The sequence below is a fragment of the Sinohyriopsis cumingii genome, chromosome 2, assembly GCF_028554795.1.
Source record: "Sinohyriopsis cumingii isolate HCF-2022 chromosome 2, ASM2855479v2, whole genome shotgun sequence".
NCBI classification, from domain to species: Eukaryota; Metazoa; Mollusca; class Bivalvia; order Unionida; family Unionidae; genus Sinohyriopsis; species Sinohyriopsis cumingii.
The window spans coordinates 99,529,143-99,542,662 of NC_142962.1; the positions used below are offsets into that span (position 1 = coordinate 99,529,143).

The 13,520-nt window shown below is 37.1% G+C and overlaps 1 protein-coding gene across 2 annotated transcripts in view; it reads left to right on the forward strand.

Moving 5' to 3' along the window:
• The window catches only part of LOC149805463 (uncharacterized), a 33,277-nt gene extending 29,503 nt beyond the window's left edge, over window positions 1-3,774 (forward strand). For both annotated transcript variants that reach the window (XM_089950052.1, XM_089950053.1), the window contains exon 6: window positions 1,684-3,774. In XM_089950052.1, coding sequence (XP_089806178.1) covers window positions 1,684-1,839 — 156 coding nt within the window. In that variant the 3' untranslated portion in view covers window positions 1,840-3,774. The remainder of the gene's footprint in view (window positions 1-1,683) is intronic.
• The last annotated feature ends 9,746 nt before the right edge of the window (window positions 3,775-13,520 follow it).

The window sequence follows — 13,520 nt, forward strand, 5'->3', positions numbered from 1 at the left end:
TCATTGCACGTATTGTCTGTCCTATTTCGACTCAATCGAAATATAGAACTGGATCAAAATAATTTCATAATCAAGACTATATAAATTTACCATTTTAAAACTTGAATCTCTGTGTACACATACTTCTTCATCAAAAACAATTTCATGTTGAAGGCTTCTTGTTTTGCAATGTTAGCTGCCATTACAAGAACTTGTTGGTTTTTTTTCCAGCTGCATGTGACCGTAAAGCACTCTCTCCCACTGCATGCAAATCAATATCCTTCTGGCATAATTGGCATTTTGCAAAGCTCTCTGAGAAAGATCTCATAATCCAGACTTTATATTTTTCTTCATCTAGGTTAGAATCAGAAGCTAGCCATTTCGAAGCATACAAATGATTCAGATTTAACCATGGCTACATCTGGGCCTTGTACAGCTGGAAGCTCAAAATGTATGACTGCGCAGTGGCCAGTTGTGGAAATTTACCTTCTGCCACAAAACTTAGCGAGAGAACTTTTTTTCCTTTTCTTTTTTATTTAAATCTTAAAAATGAAAACTATTTAATAATTTCTTTCGGTTTCATGAAAATCAAGTCTTTTCAACATACTAAGATAATATTTTAAATTTTCAAGATGTTTTAAAGGCCTTGAGGGACAAATTTATTTTTCAAGGTTTTCAAGGCCCCCCTACAGACCCTGTTTACACATTATCTTTAACAGTGGCTCAGTCATCTCATTTATACATGCATCTTTGACAATGGTTCAGTTATCTCATTTCTGCATTATCTTTGGCAATGGCTCAGTTGTCTTATTATTACATACATCTTTGACAATGGCTCAGTTGTCTCATTTATACATGTATCTTCGACAAGGACTCAGTTGTCTTATTTTTATATACATCTTTGACAATGGCTCAGTTGTATCATTTATACATGTATCTTTGACAAAGACTCAGTTGTCCCATTTTTACATGCATCTTTGACAATGGCTCGGGGCCCCGAGTGGCCGAGTGGTCTAAAGCGCTCACCGTTACGGATCACTGCCATCTCACCTCTGTCTGCGTGGGTTCGAGTCTCGGATTCGGCCAATGTGGATATGTGAGAAAGCTTGCCAGTAGCTTCTCGAGGGTCGGTGGTTCTTTCCGGGGATTTCCCGGTTTCTTCCTCCACCATTAATACTGGCTGCCATGTATAGCCTATTGTGTGCTGAAAAATGGCGTTAAACCCTACAACAACAACAACAACGACAATGGCTCAGTTATCTCATTTCTGCATTATCGTTGACAATGAATCAGTTGTCTTATTTTTGCATACATCTTTGACAATTGCTCAGTTGTCTCATGTATACATGTATCTTCGACAAGGACTCAGTTAACCCATTTTTACATGCATCTTTGAGAATGGCTCAGTTGTCTTATCTTTACAAGTGTCTTTGACAATGGCCTAATCATCTCATTCATACATTATCTTTGACAATGGCTCCATCGTCCCATTTATACATGTATCTTTTACGATGATATGACAAGGGCAATAACTCCTTTAAATTCACTCTCTTTAAAATGACAGGTTCATTGATTGCTTAAAGCCATCTTGGTTGTTGTAATGAGGGCTGACTGTAGCTCAGTTTCAAGTTATTTGTTTAATCTTTTCAAGTCATCACTGCATTTGTAGTACTCTGCATAAATATAATTTCATTTTGATGGCAGGTCCATGTTTTTATATGCTGCTCAGCAGAGGAACTTGACAAACTGTCCTTCACGCTGCCTGTAATGCAAGAAAATGGAGAAAACACGAACATAAAGTGCCATGCCCTACAGAAACTAGACGACTATACAAACCGTATCAATAAGGAACACCTATAATGGAGTGTATTCTGACCTTACAGTGCTAGTAAATGTTGATAATTGGCTAAGGACAATGAAATATTGCGATTTACCATATATACTCAACATGTAAGTTGTATCCAGCTGCATTCGTCAGAGACTCAGATTTGCCATTGCATAATGCACAGTTTGTTATGAGTAATCTTCAGAAGAAACAACACAGACCCTGATCTGCCAGTGCATTATGCAATCATGGCAGATCGGATCTTCTTGTTTGCAGTTGGATTCAACTTAAAATGAGTATACATGATATTTTTGTGGGGTACCAATTTTCATGGATTTTGATGTTGCTGCAAATCACAAATTTTCAACATTTTTATACTTGATTACCTAATTTTTTTACTCACCTAATTTTGATACTTGATTACCTTATTTTTGCATCTTTCACACTGAGGAGAAACTTCACTGACATCTTATTGGAATAATGCTATCACATGAACATGAGGAAGGTTATCGCAACACAAGATCGGTTAATTTTAAATGTGTTCCTAATTAGAGCACTGCTGTAATATGACCCATTATCCTGTAAAATAAAGTCTGTAGTTACCTTATAAAAATATATATGTAGTCCTTTAGAGTAACGTAAGGTTGGAAATAATGGAAGAAGCTGCAGTGGCTCAGTAATTAGCATTTCAGACACGTGACTGAATGGTGCTTGTTGAAATCCTACGATAAAACGAACACAGGCTGACTACTATGTTGTGTCCTTGGGCAGGATACTTTACTCCAGTTGCCTATGCACTAAATAACTACTTGTGCCGTGCTGTAAAACACTAAACGAAACAAATAAAAATATATCTGTAGTGGACATTGGTTGTTGATGTGCCCGAAGTTCTGCTACTAGTCACTATACAAAAAAATCATGATATAAGAGTGAGACTCCTACATGTAATACCATATATACTTACGTGTAAGTTGAGCCCAACAGCTAACAACTTAGATTGTGATTTGTCATAACTTAATGTGTGTGCAGATAAGGATTTTTGTTGTTTTATATACTCCTAACAAATTGCACAGACCCAGATCTGCCCGTTCTTTATGCAACAGCAGATCTGGGTCTGTACTGTTTGCAGTTGGACTCATAAGCAAGTACATAACAGTAAGCCATCTTGCTAAAAAATCTTCATTTGCACTGACAAGGTATGCAATATCAGTTTGAAAATTTAATTTAGAGATTTCACTGATTAATCATTTATGCTCAGAATCAATGATGCAAATAGGGGATGGGAAATAACTTAATGTCGTTTCAAACTCTGCTGTCTCTGATGGACAAAGATGGCATTTTGACCTCTCGAGTTCAGTCAATTTATTTCAAATTTAAAAGTTTTTAGTTGATAGAAATCTTTTATTGTATCATAATTTTCTAATCATTTTAGAAAGAGTTGTGGTTTTGTTAAGTTTAAAAGATGCCTCCATAAACAAATTTTGTAATTCAGCAACTGTTTTTTAAGTCAGCACATTGTGTTACAGTCACAGATATCTGACATTGTGCATTAATATGTATGTTTGTACGTACAGTAAAACTGGCCTAAACAGTCCTGAATTGGCCTAACCATTCACCTCTGTTACCACAATTACATTCATTTTGTGCAAATTTCAATTTACTCATTAACATCAGGAATGCATTAATGGCATAAATCAAGCATCACCACTAAAGGACAGCTTTGGAGAACCAAACAAATGCCCATTTCTTATTGCAAAGGCATCATCATATAATTGTATTGCATTATTGACTGACTTTTTTTCTCCATTTGCTGAGTATGTTTTCATATCGGTGCTTCAGAGGTAATCCGTTTCCTTTGAAATTTCAGCAAACTATTTTATCTGGGTACAGTTTTCAAAAGGAATTGGCCGTCATTTGGACTATTCTAGTTACTGTCCCTCCATGCCTATTGAATAAACCAATAAGTAAGATGTAGTTTTTATTTTTTATTTTTTATTTTTTATTTTTTTTTTTACATTTGTGGTAGCAGCGTGATGCTGCCTTTCACGCATGCGCCTGAAAATTAAAGGGTCAATGGACGATAGAGATGCAGGTGTTCTGGTTTGATGACAGGGATTATTACAGAAAATGTGAGTGTTCTGAAGGATTTAATTCTGAGTAAAAAGAAGAGGAATTTTACTTTCCATCCACATACAAATGTCAGTCTTTGTAAATGTATTAATTACTAGCAAGCAACCCAAAATCCGATGAAAGATAGATTACGAGATAATACCTCGTCCAGTTGATCTCCGTTACCAGAAATGTCGACAACAAAAAAGCGTATATTTCACAACATACAGTACTCATGCTAGATGTCAAGATAAGCGGATTATAATATAACAATGCATTGTTTAGATGGTTTGTCAATATGGACAAAGAATTTGTTTATGTAACATTAGATAAATTTAAGTGCATTTTATATCCATTTTGCGGCTTTCTTTCATAGGGCCTCTGAATTTCTGGACTCCAAACCAATGGTTGTATATAAAAGTTTAAACAGCCAACAATGTCGCCAATAAAAAAAATTGCCACATGGTATGTTTTGCCGCCAATAAGGAAAAACAATCCAAGTTTGCAACATTGGCGAAGACCTACACGATCCCAGAATAAACTTTGTATGCATTATTTTTCGTACTTTTAAGAAGAAAAAACTACTTTTTTATATACGAGAAAAATACATATAAAATTTCAGGAGCTACTCCATGATTGTCTCGTATTATTCATACGTGATCTCTTCCCCAAAATAATAATAATAATAATAATAATGAGGACCTTGTATAGCGCCTAATCTTTAGAAGCTCTAAGCGCTTTGCAACATTAGACAACACCTATAAGATAAAAAAACATATAATAAAATTATTACAAAAAGAAACACCATGAAATTAGAAAAACATTAAAACAAATAAAAAAAACATGCGGAGAATATTTCAGGCATAAAGCATTATTAGATCTTTAAGTTTGTTCTTGCAGTCGAAATAAGTGAGTTTTGAGAACCCTCTTGAATGTGATCACTGTGTCTTTGTGTCTAAGTTCAGTGGGCAATTCATTCTACGTTGCTGGGCCCTGGTATGCAAAAGAACGCTGTCCATATGACTTTGTTTTAATAGTGGGAATAATGAGTATACGATTGTCAGAAGAGGAGCGTAAGTATCTTGCTGGTGTGTACACATGGGTGAGATCGGATAGGTACATGTATGTTGGACTAGAGTCCGACAGTGAAACGTAGCACAGAGAACAAATTTTGTGTTTGATTCTGGATCGAATGGATAGCCAGAGTAGGGTACAGAGCAACGGAAGGTGTGTTCTGATCATGGTACTCTAAGTATGATCCGAGCAGCTGTGTTTTGAACTTTTTGAAGTTTCTGGAGTAGATATTGAGATGAACCAGACAGAATTGAGTTACAATATTCCAGTCTTGAAAGTACTAATGAACACACAAGTGTTTTAGTGGCATCAACTGAAAGATATTTGCGTATTGAGCTGATGCGTCTCAGCTCAAGATATGCAGCCTTGCATATGTTCATGACATGTTGGTGCAATGTGAGAGTATTGTCCAGAGTAACACCTAGGTTTCATACTGATTGTGTGAATTTAATGTTGGCATTGCTGATATTTATTGTTTGAGGTAAAGGATGTGAATGAGAAAGTCTTTGTGTTGTGATCAAAATGACCACAGTTTTATCATCATTCATCTGCAGCTTGTTACATGTCATCCATGATTTCACATCAGAAATGCACCTCTCTACACCTTGGATGGTAGCATCAACTTCAGTTGGGTGGCTAGATTTGTATATTTGGGTGTCATCAGCGTACAGTTGGTGAGACACTGGATGATGATCTATGACACTTGAGAGCGACTGAGTGTACAGAATGAAGAGAACAGGTCCAAGAACAGACCCCTGTGGAACACCACAACATAGATCAACTGGGCTGGAGTGTATTCCATTTGCAGATACAATTTGTGTCCTGTTGACCAAGGAGGACTTGAACCACAGTAAGGCTGTATCATGAATGCCAAATACATGCTGGAGACAGTGAAGTAATATATCATGGTCTATTGTGTCAAATGCTGCAGACAAATCAAGGAGGGTGAGGTCTGTAATCTTTCCGCTATCCAACGCAGGGAGAATGTCATTAACTACTTTTAGAAGAGTAGTTTCAGTACTGTGGCAAGGGCAATATGCAGATTGTACATTGCTAAAAAGACTGTTTGAATTTAGATGAGATACAAGCTGGGATAGAACAACCTTTTCTAAGATTTTTTATATGAATGGGCAATTAGAAACTGGGCGGTAGTTCTTTAAATCATTATGGTCTAGTGTTGGTTTCTTCAGCAGAGGCTTTACAATGGCAGTTTTGAAAAATGATGGGAATTCCCCTGATGAGAGAGAGGTATTAATAACATCAGTTAGTGAAGGCAATACTGGATCTAAGCACTCAAGCAGCAGTGATGTTGGAATTGGATCAAGTTCACATGACTTTGGTGCACTCTTCATCAGGATTGTACTTACGAAATCCATAGAGACAGGTTCAAATGCTGCTAATGGTTGCCACTCAAATTCTGTATCCCAACTGTATGGTGACGACGAGTCAATTGAAATTGTGGTGTCAAGCTTATCTCTAATGGTTTGTACTTTGTCACGGAAGAAATTTGCAAACATGTCCGGAAGGTCGACTGGAGAGAAGGTAGTTGGAAGTGGTGTTGATTTGTTCCTTAACATTAGCTTGTTAGTAATCTCGAAGAGCTCTTTGCAGCTGAACTTTCCATGATCTTAGTAGTGTAGTGGGCTGATTTCGCTGCATGGACTATATCTGTGACATTCTTCTTAGTGGCTTCATAGATTTGCTTATGAATAGTGAGTCTGGTGGAAAGCCAGAGCCTCTCAGCTTTACGGCGGTCTCTTTTAGCAGTGCAAAGCTGGGTCCCTAACACTGCTATACCATGGAGAACACTTTTGAATTGATACTGTGCACTTGGTAGCTGGAGCAAGTTTGTCAAGCAGTGAACGCAGACAGTTATTGAGTTGTTCTGCGGTAGGAGGTAAGCAAGTTGTTAGGTTAGCATGGATGTCGTGCATTAGTTTGGTTCTATTTATTATACGGAGGTTTCTCTTAGTAGCAGATAAAGGTGGAGGGTTAGGAACTGATACGTCAAGATGGCATATAATGCAGAGGTGATCTGATGCAAGGTCATGGGATACCAGGGAGGACCATAGAATGTTATCATCAGGTCTATGAAGAATCCAGTCTAAAATGTGACCATGTTTACGGGTGGGTTGGTTAACTGACTGACTGAGGTTGAAAACATTAATGGAATCGATGAGTTTTGATGTATTTGAGTTTCCGGGACAGTCAAAGTGAAAGTTGAAATCTCCAAGAATAATCAGGTTGCCACCTATCGAATTTCCATAGTCCAGGAGATTCGGAAACTGCTCCAAAAAGAGAGTCAGCCAGCTTGTTTTTTCTACTAGGAGGAGGGCGGTATAGGCAGAAAAAATGGACTGACCTTTGCTCCAGTGTGAGTGTTGTTTGGACTAGTTCAAACGATGTGTGGTCGAAACTGAATGTTGTGGTGTAGTTAAGACGTTTTATCATGGAGTTCTTTGTGATGACAGCAATTCCACCTCCACGAGAATTACGGGGGAACGACTTGATGGAGTAACCAGTGGGTGTTAGATCCGCACACGTGTGCTCATCGCTTGATGTTTTTAGCCATGTTTCTGTCAGGAAAAATATGTCAACATTTTGGTCGTTGATAAAATTAACTATTTCTGTGAACTTTTCCGGTGGTCCTACTGACTGGGCATTTAATAATGCAATGCGCAGAGGTATTTCTTGGATAGTTGACACAAAGGTTGACGAATTAATAGGGATTTGAATTAGGTTAGCTAAATTAACGGTCGAATTTTTTTTTTAATGGTTGTGCCGAAATAAGGGAGATAACTGGGATTCTTCTTCCTGTTCTACGCCGGCCAGCTTTGAAACAACGTCTCTTTTTACGCTTCTGTTTACGTTTAGGTAATGATGAATGTAGTCCCAGTTCATTTAGTCTAGAGCACAATGTAGTGTGGAGAGCCAAGGAGTGATCATTTTTAGCAATTAATTAGGGTCCATCGTAGCATAAACGGGTTGACTGGCGAGTATCACGTGATGGCGGTTTGTTCAAAAACAGTGGAGCAAGACAGCTGGGAAAAAGTCTAATTGTTCTCGTTTCCAAAACAAGGAGATGAAGAAACACATACGAATTTAACAGCCAATACATAATGAACACAATAACGAAGATGAAAACGGGCAATAAGCACAAATATCATGAAAACGGCACTAAAAATACGGAACATCTGCTTCAAGCCGGTTAAGCGATAGTGGCCATCTTGTCTATAGTCTAAAATGATAAAGTTTTTATGGGTTTTTTTCGTACTTTTAAGAAAGATTTTGTGTGTGTGTGTGTACAAGAAAAATACATGTATATGAAATTTCGGGAGCCACACCACGACTGTGTTATATCTGAATTCATGTTATAACGGAGCGCACTATAACGGGGTCATACTGTATATAGTTAGTTAGTCCTAATTGCACCCAATGCTTGTAACCCACCATCGGTCCTGGTAGTGGAAAGTATCACACAAGTTTAGAGATGCATTTAATGAATCTGAGATCAACAAATGACAGATAATGAAACGGTTTGTTGTTTTGTTGTCTATCATGTTTCTAATAGAAAGCCATCCCTCTCTGGAAACGTATCCATATTTTATGTTTATCTAAAGTTTTTTTTTTTAATCTAACACTGTTATATCTGTATGTAATCTGTCAGAGATCTGTTAACTTTCCATGTGGGAATTTCGTTCAGCAATTACCCACAAGCCAGAGTAATATGCAACAACAATTGTGATTGGTTTCCTTATTTAGGGTTGCCACATTCCTTTAGATAACGTTAATCAGCAGAAGCAACTGTCACATGCTCTGCAATGAGTACCCTTTTCTTTCAAAGACCAGTGAGAAAGCAAATACATGTACAAGATCATAGGCATCCATTATGCCAAGCTGAAATTGAAAGAAACCACAAGTGGTGTGTTAAAAAAGACAAACATTAGTGAGCCTTGTTTGTTTAAGGGTTGACCCGGAGGGGCTGGTGGTATGGGCTGATTAATTAATCAGATAATGAGGTACAGACGTGCATTAGTTTGGCCTATTACCTGCAGTAAAAATCACCCAACACACAGCTATGAAGTTAAATGGTAATAATTCAGGGATCCTGCTGCAGGTACCCAAAGGAACAATTCAGTGATCAAATGTTTGTCTCTGCTATATATACAAGTAAAACCCGTTATAACACGATGCTCAGGGTCCAAAGAATAATATTGCCATATAAGCGGGATCACATTAACAAATTTTTTTAAAAAACTTCTCATAGAAAATGTGCATTGAAATTTCAGTGTCATCCATTTTAACTAACCTCTTGATCATATATCGTTTATTTTGGTTGCCAGGTTTCATCAGACATCAAATATACTTCAGACAATAAACATACACAGTATATTATCAGGTGACAAATATACAATGTAATTTGTGATAGACCAGAAACATTTGTTTGTCTCCATTAAGTTTGTTTGATCTTACTAAGGAGTTTGCAATCATTGGTATCATGACATTCATTTGACGCAGGCAGCACATCAAACAAAATTCAACTAATTGTTGGATCTGAAAAATGTCTCAGTCAGCCGACAAAGAGATCAAATTCACGTTTGAATGGTTTGATAGTTCTCTGAGAATGTCAAACTAGCTACATGTTACTTCCTCCAAATATTAACTGACTGTATTCAAAAATCTTTTAACTTGTCTGAACTTTATAGCTTTTCTTTATTTTCAACACGAATATAACACTGCAGTATGTTTTAGTAAATTTTGGAAGATAAGGGAACATTAAATGCAGTGCTTGGGATTAAAAATCTGCTAGGGATACGAATAATTGACTTTTCCAAGAGCATGTATTTAGGATGTTAAAAAGATATGTCACCTGAAATTAATAAGTGGGAGCCATGCTGCCATTGTGTTATAAGCAGAATTGTGTTATAACGAATAGCATTATAATGGATTTCACCTGTATATATTTTTTAACACAACTGTTTTTTAATATTTTTCAGTTGTGAACCAGGCTTTCAGATTGGGAGTAATGGTTGCACTGCATTCATTTTTTTAATTTACCTTGGCTCACAGGCAATGGATTTTTCTACCCACGATTTTCATCTTAATGCTGACTGCTCCGGTGGCCTAGTGGTTAGAGCGTCCGCAATAGATGAGGGAGTTCATGGGTTCGATCCCCGGCAGAGTCATACCAAAGACTTACTAAAATGGTACTAACAGCTGCCTCGCTTGGCGCTCAGCATTAAGAGGTTAGTGTTAGGACTGGTTGGCCTGGTGTCAGGATAATGTGACTGGGTGGGACATCATGCTACATGTCTGCGTCATGATGCTCCAGTGCTAGACATCACTATAATCTGTCACACTGCAGACATCATAGCGATATGACTGAAATTTTGTTAAAGCTACTTTAAACATCCAAATCACACACACACATCTTAATATTATAAATGGAACAATTAAAGGTATTCAATATCATTCAAAAACTTACAATTCACATGGTTTGGCATCCACTGCTTTGTTGGTTGCTTATGTATGAATATTTTCATTTTTTACAGTTCAGCATGAAGTCTTTCTTCATTTATACAGGCATCAAAGATCCTGAAATCGCATATTTTCTGGACATGTCTAGTATATCAAAACTCTTGATGGGCACATACTCTGAGCAACCAGACATCTATAGGAGACCTCAAATATCATTATATGAACTTAAATTTAATTTGTTTATCCAGTAAGTTGTCAAATAAGCACTTTAACGAGATAAAATTCAAAGGTCGCTAGCTCTAGTTTACGCATTGTTTCTTTGCTGGAAAATCAATAAAGATGCTGCTGTCTTCTCTTAATTCAGAGGATGACTGGGTCTAGTTTACACATTCTTTGTTTTGGTGTTGTTGATTTAGCTTGTTTAGCCGCAGAAAACAAGACAAAGGAGTTACGAAAGCTTATCTCCTCGACTTATAAAAAATCCCACTATAATTGTGTGTGTGTGATTTGGATTTTCACTGTAGCTTTAACAATTTTTCAGTCGTATCACTACAATATCAACATTGTGGCAGTTTATAGTGATGTCTGGCAATGAGGCATCATGCCGTAGACATGTGGCATTGTGTCACACCCAGTCACATTATCCTGAACTAGGCCGACCAGTCCGAACATAACCTCTTAATGCTGAGCGTCTAGGGAGGCAGTTGCTATTACCATTTTTTATAAGTCTTTCTTATGAATCTGGGGAGAGGGGTCAAATCCACAACCTCCTGCATCCGAAGCAGATGCTCTAACCACTTGACCACTGGACGGTTGTCCACATATATCACAAGCATAAGTATAGTTGGAAGAGTAGTATTTGGCCACACTTCACTATTGAAATAGCACCTCACGGTCGTAAAGCACAAGAAGAATAATAATCTTGGCTAGAATGCACAATATAAAGCATTGTTGGAAGAACAATCTTTGAATATCATTCACACTCATAAGTGCACTTGGAATAAGAACATTTGAATACACTTCAAAACAGTAAAGAACATGTGGAAAAAACAATCATTGAAAACACTTAATGATCACATGCACAGTTGGATTAACAATCTTTGGCCAAACCTCACAATCATATGTTGTTCATTCTTTGAGATCAAAGATGTCCATAACATCACTGACTTGTTTGGTTACTGTGCTGCCTCTGTAATTCTTTTCCATTCAAAATCTGTAGCAACAGTGTGGATAAATCTGAGCCATGTGGAGCGATCCAGTGTAAAATCCTCAGTGAGTATTGAAGTGTTTCAAGGGTAACTTGAGGAAATCTTTGAACATTTCTTCTGACCACCCTTAGATAGCTTTTGATCCTTCATCTCACGTTAGATTATCTTCTTTGTTAGTAGTTCTTCTGACAGCCTGGTGACATGTCCTACCTATCTCGACTGTTATTTCATCAGAAGAATGAGGATGCTCGGAATGACTTATCTCATGGGTCTCAAACACGTGGCCTGCGGGCCGCATTAGGCCCGCCAAATGATTTACTTCATACGGTGTTATGAGAGGTAAAAAAGGTAGTGCGGCCGTTGAACCATCGCAAGTGCCCTCACGCGGCCCTCAGGGTGGTTTGAGTTTGAGACGTCTGACTTATCTCGTGAGAGCTTCAGTGTCTGGGACTCCATCCTAACATCATATCCTTGTTAATTTCCTCTTGCAGCCCATGTGAAAAAGATCTAGCCTCTTGGCATGGCGTGTGTACACAATTTTTGTTTCCAATGGCTAACCTAAATTAATGAAAGAATGAGTTAAAAGAAGACTATTTAACAAAATATGGGATTAGATACTTCAGTTGGGTTTTATCATGCAGGTTTGGATTATCCGTTTCACCATCAAGTGCTAGCTTGATAACCTTTAAGCACATTTCAACGAGAAAAGTTAAAGTGAATAACAATAATACTATTTGCAAGCTGAAAATAATTTGAAAATAATTTAGTGCTAATTGAATGTAACTTTTTAGAAATCTTAAGTTTTGTTGAAAATGAAAGGGAAGGTGATGAAAATAAAACAGAAGGTAAAACTTTAAAAAAGCCAAAGTAGAAAATAGTGTGGCTGCTATACAACTGCTCCAAAGACCCAGATAAAGTAAATTCATCTTTTGAAATAATGTAACATACTGAGGCAATACAGGTTACATTTTTTTAACAATTTTATCAATAAATTACATGCAAAATTAAAAATATAATTAACACTATAAATACAAATCATCAGCAATAAATTCAAGAAGAATGTCAAAGAAAATAGCAAAACCAAAACACTTAATCAGAAAATATTGCCGACAAAGAGATAATTGGTATGTGTGGGAAACATAAGTTTGTAAAGTGAATAATACAAGACAAAAAAGTGCCATCCATTATATTATATACCGACAACCAAATAAGACTTACATTATTTGGAGAGATGAAACGCGGGACAAATAATCTAACAATTGTATACAGAAACAAGAGTATCATAAGAAAAACACAAATGAACATCCAATTGTTTCAGCCTGGGCTTTCGCACAAAGACGCATGTTATGAGACAATACAGAACATTACTATCCCAAATTGCAGAAGTGTCGAAATAAGACAACACAAGCATATGTAATTTTGTACAGATGAAAAACCTGCCCTGACCAGAGCTGTGGAGATATCCTTCTCAAATGTGTTTCGGGTGCAATGTACAGAGCACATGAAAAAAATACAAAAAGAAAACATTAAATTGAAACTTCGGAGAAAAGATAGTGTGACTTGGAATCTGAAGAGAACAGTCATAGATAACATATTTGGCGGGTTGGTTAATGCAGACAGCTCCATCGTCTTTGAGGGGGGAATCCTCAGAAATGAAGCAGCTTTTTCGTGACCACTTCATTCAACTTTATATGACAGCCACATACAGAAATTGTATTGCCATGTAAATGAACCAAGAAGAAAAAATCTTAAGGTAGACTTGTGGACAAACGAAAAAGCATAATCATTTAACAACACACTGAACAAACAAACGAAAACCCAACCAGTGTCAGGAAGCCACGGCACAC